General features: G+C 39.8%; 1 protein-coding gene across 3 annotated transcripts in view; it reads left to right on the top strand.

The window, feature by feature from the left end:
* The window catches only part of MACROD2 (mono-ADP ribosylhydrolase 2), an 892508-nt gene that overhangs the window by 835046 nt on the left and 40081 nt on the right, over window positions 1-17381 (top strand). For 2 of the 3 annotated variants that reach the window (XM_056357737.1, XM_056357736.1), the window contains exons 12-16: window positions 1449-1511; window positions 4898-4966; window positions 14457-14534; window positions 15166-15237; window positions 15875-15964. In XM_056357737.1, coding sequence (XP_056213712.1) covers window positions 1449-1511; window positions 4898-4966; window positions 14457-14534; window positions 15166-15237; window positions 15875-15964 — 372 coding nt within the window. The remainder of the gene's footprint in view (window positions 1-1448; window positions 1512-4897; window positions 4967-14456; window positions 14535-15165; window positions 15238-15874; window positions 15965-17381) is intronic. The other variant, XM_056357738.1, reaches the window with a different exon arrangement.

Raw genomic sequence — 17381 nt, 5'->3', positions numbered from 1 at the left:
GCCCACCTCTCCCCTCTCAGGTGGGGTGGCAAAGTCCTGCTCCATCTCCTCTCCTGAGAGCAGCTCTGCTCAGGGTCAGCCTGGAAATACTTCTCCACTAGTCCCATCTGCTGGATGCCAGGATGTATTGCCTGCTGGAAAGAGGGAGAGCATCATACCTCAGGCTTTAAATATTAGCTGAATGCAGCATGCCACCAGATGTACATTTTCCTCTGAAAAACACGAGCTTTCTCTGGGTTTCTTCCATCCACCTAATTACATTTGGGCTACTGCTGTTCTCTTCAACAGTCCCCGTGTGTTAAGCAAAGGCAAGGTGGAGGTGCGAGGAACTTGAACCATGTTGCTTTAGAGAAGCTGTAATCAGAAAAACCTAGGAGCCAGAAAAGATCACAGCAAAAAACATGTGTATCATTATCCAGCCATTTACAGGCCTGGGAATGAATTTCCTTTCTCCCAGTATATATGCTCAGCAGTCAGTTTTTCAAGTGCTTCATTAAGGCTGGTACTCGGTTGTTCTCGCCGTCTATCTCGCCATGCTGGAAAAGAGGGAGTGCAGCCATGGCATCTGATCCAGCATGCTGCACTGCAGCCTCTAATATTACTGTGAAGCTAAAAGAGCCCTCTCCATCGTCAAAAATACAGAATTCCCGATATATTTCTAATCGGGCCAAGCAAAGTTTAAGAGAGCTTGATCTCATGTCCATAGACGTTCCCCAGGGTGTTACTTCTCTTGGTGGTAATTTGCTGTTTGGTACCTGCCTTCCAAAAGGGAGCTGGAGGGAAGAAAAGGGATAATGAATGCAAATGCAAAGTAGTGGAGAAAATTGGGAATGAATGTGAATGTAAAAAGGGGGAAAATGCATTCAGTCCTAGCAATCTTGCTTTGCTTTATCTTTTTCTCTTCTTTGCAGTCACATGTGATGCATTTTTGTACTTAATGCTAAGTGGTGGTGTGCCTTTTGCTTTAAAGTAAAATTGAGGTGATTCTCCCCCTCCTATTCTTACCTTCCATAGGCATTAAAGTGGATTCTGCAGGTTGGAAACAGCCACTTCAAGGATCTCGTGGGAATGTTACTGGAGGAAAATAATTCCAGGAAAAAATCTTTACAAAATACATAGGCTAAGATCAAGCAATGATTTCATCTATTGCAGACAGTGTTTAGGGAGACATACCTTTATTTGCTATACACATATTTCCAGTGTGCTTGTTGAGATAAAATCTTTAATCTAACCCCCCTTCCTCAGTTTGAGATGTGAAAATGCGACTGTTTTAAATGTAACTGGTTATGTTTGCAGGTTTTTTCAGTTTACCTTTGTATCTCCTCTTTTATCACAGCACCTTACTGTAAATTAGCAATTTGTGCTGAATTGGTTACAATTAATATTGCTGCTGCTGTTACCAATAAAAAGATATATCATAAATGATTTTTATGTGTTTTCCTCGATAGGTGGTAATGGCACAGAGGAGAAGCAAAAGACCGAAGAAATGGAGGCCCAGAGCCAAGAAGCAGGTTTGTGCAGAGTTCCTTAAAGGGCTTTCTAAGGTTTATCCACCTTAGTGAACAATAACCTTAGTCAATGCTATTGAAGGAGAATGTTTGTACATTTTCACCAGATTAGCTCAGGCCTTGAGCAATTCTTCCATTACAGACCGAAACTCCATTCATTATGAATGAATGGGTTGCAATGCAGGAATGCAAACCTCCTTCTTTAGCTTACCAGCTCTACATTCTCCCTTTAAGGTGGACTGCCTCTAGCTGAGCCTGTAAATAGAAAGAAATAATTTTTCCCTCTGTCTGCAAGGGAGTAGCCCTCTGCATAGACCAGAAATGGTGGAAAAGGAAATTTGGAGAAGGAGGAAAAAAGCTTCTTTTGATGAAAACTGTACTTCTGAAGATTTTAAAGGATATTTTAAAGTTTTAACAAATTGTCTACAAAAGTCTCAGGGGTTATGAAGATTTAAATCCTTACAGAATGATATTGCATATACTGTGAATGAATGTCAGAGGTCACGAGCAGCGGGTTTTGCAGACGGCTTGCTTAGAAATGATAGTGAGGTCAGTATTTTAAAATACAATGTCACTCTGTTCACAATAGTTTCTATTGTTTTTTTCTGTTTATGGTTGTGCTTTTCATCCTACCCAACTCTGTTCAATGCAAAAGACAACTAGAATTAATCAGTTATCAAAACAGCTGAACTGACAATCAAAATGTCTGTAAATCTCCTCATTTCTTAAGGATTTGTTTTAGCGTAGTATTACATGTTAGCACCATGCTTGTTTGCTTGGGGTTTTTCTCACTGCAGTGCACAGTATTGCCTACACATACTTAATCCAGAGACTATGAAATGGTTTTCTTCAGAAGCTTTTTGTTTTTTAAAATTCAGAATTGAAGAATGTTTTCAATACGTGGAAGATTGAGCTGAAGACGACCAGCCGTAAATGTAGAAAAGAAATTTAGAAGGCCTGGAATTTTTACTTATCTGTTTTGCTTACTGCATTGTGGCCATTTCCAGATGAGGAGTTAATTTGATGAGGGTCCTTCTTTTTGTCCTGTGCATGGTGCACTGTGTGTGTGGAAGTGCAGCATTTCTCCCCGCACTCCACAGGTCGGTCTTCTGCAACTATGTGTTAACAGCTGATGCTGTCTGCAAGTGCTTGAAGTCCTTCTAGGTTTCATGTCCTCTTTATCACCTCTTCTTTATGTCCTCATATGGGGCAAGCTGTGGGAGGTGAAGCCATAGGCACACGGTGTTACAGAATAAAAAAAAGATTCCCATGGACCTCAGCAAACATTGGACCTAGGCCCTTTATCATCCCCAAGATAAGCATGCAGTGGTATTTTGTAAGTGCTGGAGAGCAACCATGTTTCCCTTCCTGGGTTTTTCACTTTTACTCTGGTCGTATTTTAAACAGGCAAAGGGGACGAGGGAGAAGGGATGAATGAGTTGCTCTGTCTGAATCTAGACTGTTTTGAATCTCTGACTAAGCAGGGGCATATCTTTGACCCAGCGATGCTGAACTTTTAACTGTACTAAGTACTGCTTGGCTGCTAACTCACCTAGGAGCTCCTAGCTCCGGTGTTAAACCCGGTGATACAGCTGCATACAAATGCCAAATGCAGCCCGTGGTGCTTCTCAGCTGTGTTTGCTCTGACGGGGTGCGTATTTCCCCGGTGTTTTCATTCGTAAAACAGTTCAATTGAATGATACGCATTTCATTTTTCCCAAGAGAATTAAGGACTGTGTACCTCTCTAAATTATTACTTTGCTACTGGAGGTGTCTTAAATGCATTGTGTTTTTCCCAAAACCATCATTACGACTTGTTATGTTATGAGCTGTCAGAGCTGGTTTATCAGAGCTGTGATGTACATTCTTTCGCTATCTCATATTGGTAGTCATGTTTTGTTACTATCATGAAGAGCGTCAAGGAAAAGATCCAGACATTTTAGGTCCCAGATCCAGAGCATGTCATATTTTAGGAATGCATTTTAGGTGCATGCCTAAAGATAGCATCGTGCCTATGCATAGTCCATGAATCACCTCCTCGGTCACAGGCACACAGTGTTACAGGAAAAAATTATTTGGCTTAACATTTTTCCCTACTGGTTTGCATAGTGGCAAGAACAGAGAGGTGTACAATTACCTCGGTTAGTTAAGTTCAGCTAATGAGTTGCTGCTGCTTTCCACTCTACTTGTGGAGACAAAACATCATCAGGAACTTTTAGATTGCTGCTTCTGTGCCCTTTCTTGGCAGTAGGAAATGACCTGATTTTCTAAGATACACAGTTGTAAGCCTAAAACGTTTCTAATCGCTATGAATGATCACCGTAAGGAGCAATCCCATCAAATGTTAAAAGTTCTTATTTGTATTTTGTAAACCAAAAGGCATAACCTTCATCTGAGCGTGATAAATCACAAATAATATACTTTGATATTGTGAAAGAAAATGTAGGAGAAGAAATAAGACCCTGTATTCTTACCCACTCCATTACTTACAGATTCATATATTCCTATTATACAGTAGTGAAAAAGCCAGTTATAGTGTGCAAAGACTGGCCTGAAATTTTTCAGCTATTACTGTGTGGTTTTTTTTAAAAGTCTGGTTTCCAATCTATCATCAGTGAACAATGAACCATCAGTTAACACATGGAAAAACAAAATGGCAGGTGCTTCAGAGCTCTTGTTTCAAGGTAGTTATAAATACTCGGAGACTATATTAGGAAAAAAAATTTGTCAGAATCATCAGAGGCAAGTCTTTTGCAATAAATGAAAGGCTAGAAATGAACACAAAGGCTTATGAAGGTTTTAGAACTATAAAAATTGCCAAGATAAGACAACAGTGAAAGTTAAAAAATTTATTAATTTCAGGCACTAGTTTTATCTATTAACTGCAGTAGTTCTATACGCATGCTCTACCATTAAAAAACTCCAAGCTACAGATTTTTCAGGGACTTGCTAAATTTCAGGCTTGATTTATGAAAGCTTCTATTTTCAGGAAAGCATTTGCATCTTTTGATTCCAGTGGGATTCATGGACACATTAAAGTTAAGAATGGCTTAATTGTTTTTTCTCAAAATATCTGGATTAAATGAAAAAAGGAATCTCAAAGCAAATAGCGACACCAGCCTACCCATGGAACCGATAGCTGTTCCTCAGTCTGTACTATGAGAAATTGAAATATAGACTTGATCTGGCAGTATTGTAATGTAAGTTTAGCCCTGGCTTAGGGAAGACAATCAGACCCGTGATGGCCGGTGTGAAGAGATGGAAGCCAAGCAAATCAAATTCAGGTCTAGTATCTTGCCTCAAGAAGGCATAACACTTTTTTCAGTAAAGTGGTTCATGAGTTTGCTATCTAATGAATAACTTCTCTTTCATTTCTGTGGCTCTTACAGATGAGACGAAAGCTTCAGCTGTAGCCACCCTGTCATCATCAGAAGAAACAGAACTGAGTGAGGATAAAGGTACCGATTGCAAATTGTGTTTCAAAATATCCAGTCCCAAGAGGACATTTTGCAAAGCCTTGGTTTCCTTTGTCTGGAAATTGCCAAAATCACAGTTAAACAATACAGAAATAGGTGAATGCTTGGATTTTCATTTATGGAAGTCTTTGTAATGAAGTACCTGGCACCAGCTGTTATGCTGGTAGGAGAGATGCCATGTATTCCTAAATCCCCTTGCTATAGAGGTAATACTAAAATATCATACGTGACATATCACAATTAAGCCCAAAGCTTGGGCTTGCTGGGGCGACTCACGGGCATAAAGTTAAGCATGTGCATCTATCTCGGCAATATTAGCTCCCTATTTGGTGCTCTCCTGATGGGGAAAAGAAAAACACAATAGCTGTAAACACATCAAGAGGAGACAGGAGGAGATGAAGTCATAATTGAGAGGGAGAAAGTAATGTTTATCTTGTGCAGACTGTGCTGGGCACTCAGATCATTTAGTTTGTGATAAATATTTAACAGTGTCGCGGGGCCAAATGACAGGGAGTTTAGGAAACAAGAAAGAGAGATGATCTAATTTAAATGTTTCAAGCTGAGATTTTTCCTGTGGAGTTGTTGGCTTACAGATAGGAACCAGCGCACAGACATACTGGTTTTGATACTCTTATGATATCACGCTATTAATTGCTTGTGCTGGTCTACAGTTTCTGGCATTTTTGTGGGGGTACGTCAGGCAGAACCCTGGGTGATTTATAAAATGTTTGCTACTGGTAATTCAAAACAGGAGTTATGCTATCTATAATAAATACAATCCGTCAGTACAGCCTTCAAGAAAGACTAATAGAAAATTTTAATGCATTTTACTGAGATAACATAATTATTAACATCCATTAACTTATTTATTTTAAAAGATTTAATGTTTAATTCAGCATCGCTGCTTGACTCTCCTCTCATTTTTCTAGATAAGTGTGACGGGGTGTGAGATCTTGCCCTTTTGTTCCAAAGACACATGCTAGAGAGCCCACATACTTACCTGATTAGGAGTTCAAAGCCTTGTGCAGGTTGATTTAAGTGCTCTCTTAACTGAATGATTGATCCTGTAGGGAGAAAAAAATCACAAACCTTTGCTGGCTTTTGCTTTTGATATCTTCACAGATTATAGTCGTGGCAAGGCTAGTGGAAGACAGAAATAGTGGTAGATTCAGCCCCAGCGTAGCTGGTGATTGCTTGTCAGTCATTTCTCTTTTTTTGCTGACACTTGGCCTGTTTATGTATCCTTGTATCTATAAGATCCCCACCAGATATGTTTTTTATGTTTTGTAATGTGAGGGTCATGGTGAGGCTTTGGGATTTATTTTTTTTTTCTCTATCTGCAGTCTTACTGAAGATCCCAACACTTTGGTATTGCTTTGAGTGCTTGCTCCTGACTACGAAGCCAGTGTTTTCTGCTGTGCTTTTCAGTGACCATCTCAATGTGTAGCCACTCCAGATTTTTGACCGAATGTAGTAGTTGTCTTCTCTCAGGAAAGTAGCCATCATGGTGCTATGGGTTTCACTTTTTCTATAATATGCTAAAATTATAGTGTTTTCCCCTCTTCCCTTGAGGGGTTGACAGGAAAAGCAGTGCCTGAGAAATCCAAAGGGCAGTTTCTCTTTGATGTCCCACCTCTCCTTAAAAGCAAGATGGAAAGCATCTGGTAGGGAGGAAGAAGCGAGATAGACTGTACTCCATATATTTTGTTTGTAAAGTTGTCTAACCAGAAAAAAGGAATGGTGAGGAAAGTAAGATGTTTTGGGATTTGCTTGCTTGGTTTTTTAAATGTAACCAAGAGTTCTGAATGATGATGCTACCGCATCCATCAGACCATGGTTTTAATCCTTATTTCCATTACTATATTTTCAACTTCTCAGATTTTAGCTTTTGAGTTGTTTTAAAATGAACGCTGGTGTTACAAAAGCTTGCTACTTCTTGGGAAATGGCACTTTTACAAAATCCCGGCATTTCTGAAAACACCTGCTGGTACCGAAATAAATTTCAGCCTTCAAATTGTTTGCCCACTGAGTTAACACAGCTAAAACCTGCCAGGTTCTGGAACATACTCATTTCAGTAGTTTATCTTCAACTAAATGAACTGGATGTAAAGCATTTAAAGAAATTATGTTTTTCCAGTCCTTCTACCTAACTACTGTGAAAGGAGATTTACGGCAAATAAGTGTAGGCTACATATTCCCAAAATTCGTAGTTTCAACCACTCAGAATGGGAGGTTTCTAAGCCTGCTATGCAAGTATAGCATCTTTCAAATGTCAGTTCTGGTGAGTGCACCAAAACAAGTATTTTGACTCCAATTATTTTTGGCTAGTAGTTTTTCTGCTTATTTTTCTTCATGTTTCTGAATTAGAATATAGCAGACACATCAAAATAGTTATTTGTTGCTCTAAAATGTGGTGATATTAAAAACAGAGCACATGGGTCTCTGCTGCCATCAGGTTCTAGTATTTTTTGTCTTACCTGAGCCGTATTTATCAGGGTTTTTTTAAAGGAGAAGGGGGGAAGGGTGGGAATGTAAAGGGGATGTTTCATGGTAAGTGCATGGAACAGTGCAAGAATCATGTTTTTAGGCACTCCGGTGAAAATGAAAACCTGCTCTGAGATTACAAATCTCATATTAATGTGCAAGTATGTCTCCTCTGTTATTCCAAACAGAAGAAACACTGTCCAGAAAAAAAAAAAAAAAAAAAAAAGGTCCACATGGGCTCAGTCTGCATATGGCCTTTGAGCAGACTGAATTTTTTAAGTGCTCTGTCTGTCCTCATGGTGGGGGTGGGGGGTGGGCGGGTGGGGGGAAGCAAAAAAAAAAAAAAAAAAAGCAGACCAGTCATATTCCAAGAATATCAAGATGTTTGATGTTATGCTGTGGAGGTATCCTCTTATTCCAGTCTGTGCCAAGTTTCTGTTTCTACTGTCTGGAAATACTGCAAAGAAATGTTGCAATTTTACCCTTGAAAACTTGCACACATAACTATTAGCTGTTGGGGGGAGAACTGACGTCTCTAGGCAGCACCTTCATAGTGCTTCATTACTGTGCATATGGAAGTAGATCCTTTATACATAGCATATCTCAAGTTAGAGATGCTTCTCTTTATGAAGTGTAAGGGCAGAACAAAGCGATTAAAGTTTATGCAGTAGATAAAACACATATCAGACAGGCTGCACTCAGTCTAGTGTGCCTGTCTGTCCATACAAGATGGTGCTGGGACTACAGCCTCCTTTTAAATGGACCACATCGTATAGAGCTGTGGATTGGTTTGAACCTGTGAATGTGTTTTTTTTTTAAAAAAAGTATGTGTGTGTGCATGTTCATGTGTGTGAGAGAGAGACAGAATGTTCTGCACCTTCATCTCAGTCACCTGTCCTACTAATTACTATTTAACCTGATTTAATGATAGGGCTTTCTAGCAGGAAAATTAAAAAAGGAACTGGATTTAGTACAGGTGAAGAATGAACTCCCCACTATGCAATCATGGCAAAGTTGCTGTGCACAATATGCTGATTTTAATTCATTAGCACTTAATAAGAACTGAATTTTCATTTGAAGGTCAACTAAATTAAATCATATGCTAATTAATTGTAAAAATAAAGTAGCGATTAATTATTTCCAGGTGTTCACCAAAGTCTGTGCTCCTGTGGGAGTGCCATTTAAAGCAAGTCACTATTTTTCTACATTCTTTGAAATGGAGTCAGATTCAGTCAGCTGGAGGGCTTGTGTTGTCAGAAACAGAATTAGGTACATGCCTTGGCTAGGGGTTAACCCTAAAAGTTCGCTTTATGCAACCCAGAAGCCTGTTAAGTATCCTGCCTGTAAACCATAATGGATATAAAATTCCTTTCTGGCCAGCTGTAGTTCTCACCGTGGAAAAATCTTGATATCCTAAAGACATCAATGGTTGAGAAAGGGATAAACTGAAAGATAGAGCATTTCAAATGCAGGGGAGCTGTGCAAATCGACACAAATTAGACACTGATAAGTGGGTGAAAAAGATTGACTGAAAGGCCAATATGTTCAGAAAGAGGTGTTTAAAATCAGCTCTTAAGTATATATTAAGACATCTAAATGAATAACCTGATTTTCAGAAGTGCTGAGCGCTCAGCAGCTACCAATGAAATGTTTTTACTTCACCCTTGGGCTATGATTAGACCTGGAAAATTTCAGCCTGAAAAATTTCAATTATAGGTAACTGAAAAAGAACCTTTTAGTGGAAGAGTTTCGACACCCCCAACCGTAGCTGTGGCTCTGCATGCCAGCTACAGTGATAACATTTTTCTCTCCTTTGGTTAGAAGGATTTATTTCTATGAAAGCAAATTGGCTAACGCTTGCTGCATGGTGTGGTTTGAGTTTTCTTTAAACCAGGTACATAACCATCAGTATCCAGCCAAGCGCCTGTTCTCCTTACACCCTCCGTAATGGTCGCTTGGAGCTGTACGTAATGCAGGTTATTCACTTTTCCTTTTAATCTGAACTGTCTGTAGCATTGCACATCCAGATGGGGGCCAGCCCATAAACTACTTGAGGTATTTCTGCTCTACCCTTCGCCAGTACAGGCAGCCGCAACAGCTAACGCTAATCTACTTAGCTGGTTTATTTAGATCCTACTTATTTTTAAGTATTAGCTGACCTGGAGCCATCCAGCTGCACTCCTGTCAGTCTGATGCGAGTGCCTACTGCTTCTGTCTCCCCACCTCAACACTTACCTTCAGCTGTGTGGCATCTTCTCCTGGGAAGGGTCTAACTGAGGCAGTCAGGTTTTTCTCAGCTTTTTCCTTTCCCACAGCCCTGTACAACATGCCCTGCCCCTTATGGCAGCAGCAGGATGCCCATGGTTATCATACCAACTGCGCCTGAAATTTCTCTTGTGGACACAAGATGAAGTTAGAGAAGATGCTCTTCTGTCAGCTCGAAGCGTGAGCGGGTGGGAGCATTACTCAGTGAACCCCACCTGCAGAGATGAACCGCCTGGTCTATTACCCGAACACTTGCAAAAATACCTTTACAGGTTGTTGCACCTAAAAAGGTCTGCTTTACCAAGTCGTATATACTTGGGCTCCAATAAATCTAATCTGTCATAAAGATAGATTAAAATGAAATCTTGGTGGATATAAAAACAACATTTTAAAGTCAAAGCTCAAGAATATCTCCCTAACTTCTCATAAATCACTATTTTATAATACTTCATTTTAACACATTTTCCTCAGTTTATGAGGCAAAAGAATACCCTAATCATGTGGCAGCCTCCGTGCACACCATTACCTGTATTTTTAGATGCCTGCTTGATTTCTTTCACTCTGGAAATATTCCAGTCATTTCTCACAGTATCATGGTTAAAAAATAAAATGCACTGAACCTGTTTCTTTCGTAATGACCAGCTTTTTTCCTCTTTAATCTTCTTACAGCTCCCTAAACCATGGTGATTTATCTATGCTGTGTGCAGGACCCAGGTGTGTTCCATATTAGAAAGGACTCAGTAAATAAGCCATACAGAGAGTAGCTGGGGAAGTGAATTTTAGGAGATCATTAAAACCACTTAACATTCAGATATTTCCATTTCTCCTCTTCCTTAGCATTTGCAAAATTTTATTTGAGCAACGTTGCTTTATACAGTCAAAAAAATATGAATGGCATGGAAAAGCATGGGAGTGTATGCAGTATTTAGACAAAATAGTGTCTGATTATTGGCAGGAAGAGTAGGATTGATAGTTTATTGCAAGCTACATGGTTTTCTTGGAGCTGAATTCAACATACAGTTGATATAGTGGAACAGTGAATATACGTGGGGAGTGTTCTGATCCAGCTTATTAAAGTCCATGGGTTATTAAAGGTTGGGGCTAATTCCCAGGTGCACTCAGCCATGCAGCCCCATGAGGCTGTTGTTTCAGTACAACGGAGAGGTGCAAAGCCAGGCACTCCTGATGTGGACACTGCCACTGCAGCCACCAAGTAAAAGCAGGTTTGAAGGAATTAAGCAATGCTCAGACTTGAAGGAGCACTTCAGTGCTTGATGTGAAGTAGATAAAGTGCTCTATCTTTGGTTCATTTTTGTCATCAGAAGTCATGGTGGGTTCATTCATATGTGATCAATGATGACATTAGGAACTGCTCCAGTGTAATATCAGAAACACTGATTATTTTCAGTCCTGCCTGGAGGAATGTTAACCCTTACAGTCCTAAGTCATGGTTACCCAAGGTAAATAGTGCTCAGCTTGTGTTACCAAAAACTAAGCATGCTGTGCTGCAAAATAGTATCCTGACTTGGATTCCCTGCTATGGCTTAATGGATAAGTAGCTGTGTTAGAAGGCTAACACTGCTTTATGCCATTTAAAAAAATCAGAGTTTGTTCCAGAGTTTGTTCCCTGGTCAATCAGACCAATCAGACAAAGGCTTTAGGGATGGCCAGAGCTTCTGTAGACCCTGGAGTTGTTTAGGACTATGATACTGGCTTTGCCCAGTTGGATAAGGCTCTAAAGTGCTTGCTGAGCACAGAGGACCAGCTGAGCCCGAGGAATACCACTACCCTACTGAAAACTTGCACACAGAAAGTAGTATATCATCAGCATCTGGGGGATTCCCACCACTGCTTGCCAGCTGAAATGGGGGTGGCACTCTTGCCTCGCATCCAGTTGGGAAACAGCTTTTATTGACTGGTACGTTTGGTCTTACACTTTTACTCTTACTTGTCTCAGATTTTCTTCATAAATTGTATTCCTTCGCTTTATTTTATTCTTGTTAATCCTAAAAGTAAATCCGTCTTTGGAGTTTTTGGCTTGAATGTGTGATCGAATATTTGCATCTGAAAAGAAGAAATCTTTGACATGGTCCTGACCTTGAAGGTTTTGAAACTCACAATCTGCATACTAATGCAAAGACTTATTTCTGCTACTGAAATAAGAGTGGCAGACTGTTGCAGCTAGGCAGTAACTCCTGTCCACGTTCTGCTCTTTTCAGAAACATGTTTTGCAAAAAATAACTCATGCAAAATTATCATTGTATATTTCCTGGGATAATTTGGAATCCTGTGCAATTAAATTGCTTTCTTGAACCCTGGAACAATTAGAAAACTGTTTATGCTAAAAATGAAAGCTTAACAAAAAATCATGATCTTGTGAGAAGAAGCTGTGCAGAGCCAGCTATGAGAATGTGTGAAGATGTGCCAAATAGCATGGGTGCTCTCTAGCCGTGGTGCCTACCACTGACACTCACCGCAGCTGCGGAGCCAGCCTGCCAACTGTGCCAAATGCTAGGAGTAGCAACAACTCCCCACGCTGCAGGATAAGCTTTGCAATGCTCCACAACAAACAGCAGCGTGATGGGGCACATATATCAGCCAAGCATGAGGCTCCTTAAACTCCATTTGTTATTATTGACCAAAGCGCGTAATTGTTCCTCTGATGCTGAGGATTGATTTTTGCATGAAATTGGAGTCATTCTTCATTCTGGGAGAAAAGGTGGCACCTGAGATTAAAGGCACGGGTCTAGGAGTATGAAGGTCTGTGCAATGGGTGTAGGATAAGATAGCTCTAAGGGTCTGATAGGACAGAGCCATGTGCATCTCTCCCACCCATAGTAGGTAATATCACACTTTATCATCACTTCTGGCTGTTTGAAGGGCTCTGTTTGGGCCCTAGCTGCACAGTACTTAAGGCAGAGGACTGCCAAAGTTCCTTTCACAAATGTACAACTAAAACATACAGAAAAAGATTGTATTAATTTAGGTTATGGGGATACAGGTAGTACAAATCTTGGTTTGTTTGGTATCCTGAGAGCTTTGTCAAAAACTTAAGCAAAGCCAGAATTTAACTCAATGGGTTTAAAGTTTGCTTGAAAAATTCCCTACAGACTTTTAGTGCCATTCCCATTTATACCAAGAGGTCCTTCAACTCGCTTTTTGGTTAAAATTGGAATTTGATGAAATTCTAATTTATTTTTGCTGTGGTTCAAGCTGATAGGGTAATCCCTTGTAACTCATAGCACGATGTGGCATCCTAGTATGAAAGGCCAGTGCAGTGGTCCAGCTGGTAGCGTTGAGTAGCAGTATAAGTCCATGGTAGGATGAAAAAATGTGCAGCAAGGGCAAATTTTAGTAAATGGTACATCCATGAGATATTCTTCTTTCAAACTTGGATTTATAAACTTATTGTCATGCCATGAAAGATGTAAGAAGCTGTGCAGGTAATTAAATATTTGCCTTGGGGGATTATTTGCAGTTAATTAAAGCCACACACTTTCATTGCATACCTTTTCTACAGATTATTAAATTTGGATCAGATGTTAACAACCCAGCTTTCTCACTTATCCATCAGAGGTTATTCCTGGCAAGTTTCAGGAACAGAGTTTTACAGGGGCATCCTTTGGTATATTGTAAGATTTGCTCTGCTATATTGTACAAAGGGAACTTCCAGAAGTAGAGTCGTAACAAGACTGTCCTAGCATAATTTATTATCATGCACCATAGATCTTTTGGCACTGTTACTGAAGTTTTCCATCTAGCAGCATTTTAGAAAGTGTTTCGCTCTGGAACACAAATACTGATTATCTGTTACCGTTGTGATGACCTCAAGTCTACTTTACCCCTGTAGTTTCCAGAAATGTGCAGTTAGATCAGCGGTGGTTTTTAACGAGGCTCAAAGAGAGCTTTTTATCCAGTGAAAGCTGTGTGTTATGCAGATGAGCAGAGCTAAAACGGGTGGCTGTGTTGCTGTGATTTCCTGACTGGGGGGGGGGAATGATGCGTTTCTCCATCCCCACACAAAAACTAAGGAGTGGCTGTTGTCAGAAAATGTTGTTCTACACCACACAATAGTGCCCTGTGTTGATGAAGACTACAGATAGCATAGTGATTGTTGGCTGATGTAAACCTTGCTCTGCCACTGGTTCAGAGCGTGTTGCTGGGCAGTTCGTTTTGGTGGTCTGTCTCAAAAGGAAAAGCAGTCTTGGCCACAATAATGACCTTGGGAGTTCTGTCATCAAGTGAAATGAGGCTAGGATTTGCACTGTGGGATTTATAGGATTTAATGTTTGTCAAGTTGTGAAAATCCAGCTATAAAAGGTGTTGTTCTAAATAAATAAGAAACCATTTGCTAAAGTTGGTGGTTTGTGCTGTTTCTCATAGCTGTGTACCACTTCATTAGAAATAAAATTCTTGGTAGCCCTGCCGATTATTCTTATGCATCCTTTCTTGCTGGCTCCTTGTTTAAGGTTTGTACTGCAGGCAAAAATCTGCTCAGTAAATATACAGGTTCTGAAATCAATTTGAATAATTGAAACCCACGAGTACACTTCTGTAGTATATAAGTGTGGTTAAACAGATAGAAAATCTGTAGCACATCCGAATGCCAAATATGAAGCTAGCACCTAAGGGCTACCTGTGTATGTAGGAACCACCGGACTTTTCCAGCATGAAAACTGCTGCAGGGTTGGTTAGTTGGTTGGTTTGTTTGCTGTTTCCTCAGACTCCCTGAAAGACTCCAAAGGTGCACAGGAGAGTGACCCAGTACATCCTATGGGGTGTGAACAAGATCAAGCCGAAGGTAAAGTTTTGTATCAAAATTGTTGAAGAAAGAGATAATGGATCAGTTGGGAACCTTAGTTGTTCCAGTTTCAGCATCCAGTGGGTTTCAGCCTGACCTCTGCCATCTCAAGAAAATGCTGTTGGCTACTGGTTATGTGCCAAGCGGTTGTCATGCGGTAATCTCTGGTGTTGCTGGAAAACGCATGCATGTCCAAATATGTGGGTTTAACCGTATTGATCCCGGGTGCATAGCATTGCTATTATTGTCCTTTGTTGTTGTTGTTTTTGTTGTTCTAAAAGCCTGTGGGGTGATTCTGTTCCTTCTGTTAAACTGTCAAGTGCAAATGCTTTGCAACAGCTCTTATGAGAAAGAGCTTGTCAAGGCAGAGATACAAAAGAAGAAGGAAAAAAAACCAAAAGGGATGCAGGGTCAGTTTTGACTGACCCCATTAACAAACTTAATGCTTAGAGTTTAAGTGGTATTTTCAAATATAAAATAAGTCCAGCATTGTTCATTTAATAGAAGAAAAGTGGTACTTGGCTGAAAAGTACTATGTTATATGTTAGGTCCGTGCCCTGTTTTGATGAACTTACCATTGCCTGCATGCAGCCGTCATGCTGATGCCATTTTCAATTTGTCACATTAACAGGACAACAGGATGTTTCTCCAGAGGAGATGAAAAGTGGGGCAGATTCCCAAAGCTCCTGCATGGAAATAGAAGGTACTGCATGTGGCTTGAAACCAAAGAGCAAGATTAACAGGCAAAACCACTAGTTATTGCTCAGATATTATCGGTAGTGTTGATGTTCCCTTCCTTTCTCCATGCCTACTGAGCTAAATCTGTGCAGCTGGATCTTCTTATGGTCACTCTTAATTCATCCCTGAGCAGGGGAGCATCTATGGGTTCTCAGTGATGAAAGTTGACTTTTTAATGACTATAACTATTAGTGAAAGAAGTGAACATTGCATTTCTTATTCCTGATTACAAGCATGTCAGCCTTGTACGTTTGGAGCACTGAATGCTCTGTCCCCAGTCCAGTGAAACACTTGATGACCTGGGTCTCTGGGCTTGTGAGGAGTCCCAGAGAAGTCCCATGCCTGGAGCTAAGTAGTGTGTGTGTGTATGTGTGTGTGTGGCGGGGGTTCTGAATCCCAGAAAGCTCATCATCTTGGAGGATCAAGGCTCTCAATTACAGCCCCTTGGATTTCCTTGAGACTTTTTGTGTCTGCACCCTTGGGGAAAGGGATCCTTTTCCTGTGCCGGTGTTTTTAATGGCAAGCTCTCTTGTGTGTGTTATCCTTTCATGTCCATTCTGAAAAGCCTTACTGTTCATCTTCTTTTTATCAAATTTATTCAGAGCCCTTGTTGAACCAAGAAGACACAACAGAAGTGGAGATACCTTTGATTCATGGTGCAGAGAAAAAAGAAGGAGGAGGAAAAGAAGAAGGTGAGGCTATTTATAAAAGGGATTGAGACAGAGAATGCTGTGCGGCTCGTTTTCCTTTTCTATTATGAGGAAACATGGAAAGAGCACGTAAAAGTATTATTTTTTTTCCCCTAAGAAAAATCCTTTTTTGCCTGTTCTTGAGTGTTGTTTTGATATATTTGACTTGGAGTTACATGGGAAAATAAGTGCAAAAAAGTGCACACTCAGGTTCTAAAGTGACTTTAAAATAAATACTTTTCTCGTTGTTTCCTCCATTAAAGTGCATAAGGCTGATTAAACAACCAATTTATGTCCATTTAATTACCCCCTTGACCATGTTCCCTAGAAGCATTGAGAGTATTTACAATAAATGGGTATGATAATTATTTGTGAGGTCATTAATAGAGATTTAACTAGCAATTAACTAAAACTAGTAATTCTAATAAAGAAACCAATAATTGGAGCAGGAACACAGGGTCTTACTGAAGCAGTATTTTTTTCTGGGAATAAAGTATTTAAATCCTTAGGAATGCTTTTGCAAAGAAATGTAGAAATTCAGTTTTAAGTGTTGGATGCTTTTGGTAACACTACATTCAGCTCGCCATTTGCAACAGGCACATGGTTATATAAAAGTAGTGTATTACGTAAGTAATTCTCTAATTGTAAAGTAACTGCAGGTTAATAATTATGTGGTCATTTGTAGAGCACAGGGATGAATTTTACAGTTCCAAATTCAGGTCAATACTAACAGTGTTATCCTAATTATGAACTCCCTTTCCCAGCCACATTGACACCAATTTAATTGCAAACCTGTGTTAGCAATATTGACACTTTTCTTCACTGCAAACCCAGGTTAATAGAATCTCTTTGTTCATATACAGCTAAACAGCATTTCCTCTCTCGTCTATTTTTTTTATTGCTTATCCAAGTTGGGACTGATGACATCTCTTTATTATCAGTCACGTTAATGGTGTTGCATTTATGCTTTATTACTGATGGTGAAAATAGAATTGATATAATCTTTACTTCAAATCCAGGTAAATGGTATTGCACTACCTGAGTTGCAAATCCAGATTATATAATACAAATTCACTCTTCTGCAGATACCAATGTTGTTATGTTAATTTCCTCCTGATAGAAATTATTTATGTCTTATTTTATGCCTCATCAAAAGCAAGTTGGACAAAATGTACTTTCATTATTTGTACATTTCCTTCTCTTTAATACTTTCGTGTCCCCTACAGCTAGTGACTGTCATTTAGTTCTCAGTGGAGATGTTATATTTCACCATCTGTCCTACCTACCATTAAAATACACAACATTAAGGAAAAGAAAGTAATGTCAGAAAAGGGTTGGTTTTGGCACTGTTGCTGTTCCAGCCCCTGATTTAAAAGGTTCAAGTACTGCATTAATAAAAGGTTCTTTCCAAATATTTTGG

Source organism: Falco biarmicus, chromosome 12, assembly GCF_023638135.1.
Source record: "Falco biarmicus isolate bFalBia1 chromosome 12, bFalBia1.pri, whole genome shotgun sequence".
Lineage (NCBI taxonomy): Eukaryota > Metazoa > Chordata > Aves > Falconiformes > Falconidae > Falco > Falco biarmicus.
The sequence above is the reverse complement of the archived record's forward strand: the minus strand, read 5'-3'. Positions and strand labels throughout refer to the sequence as shown.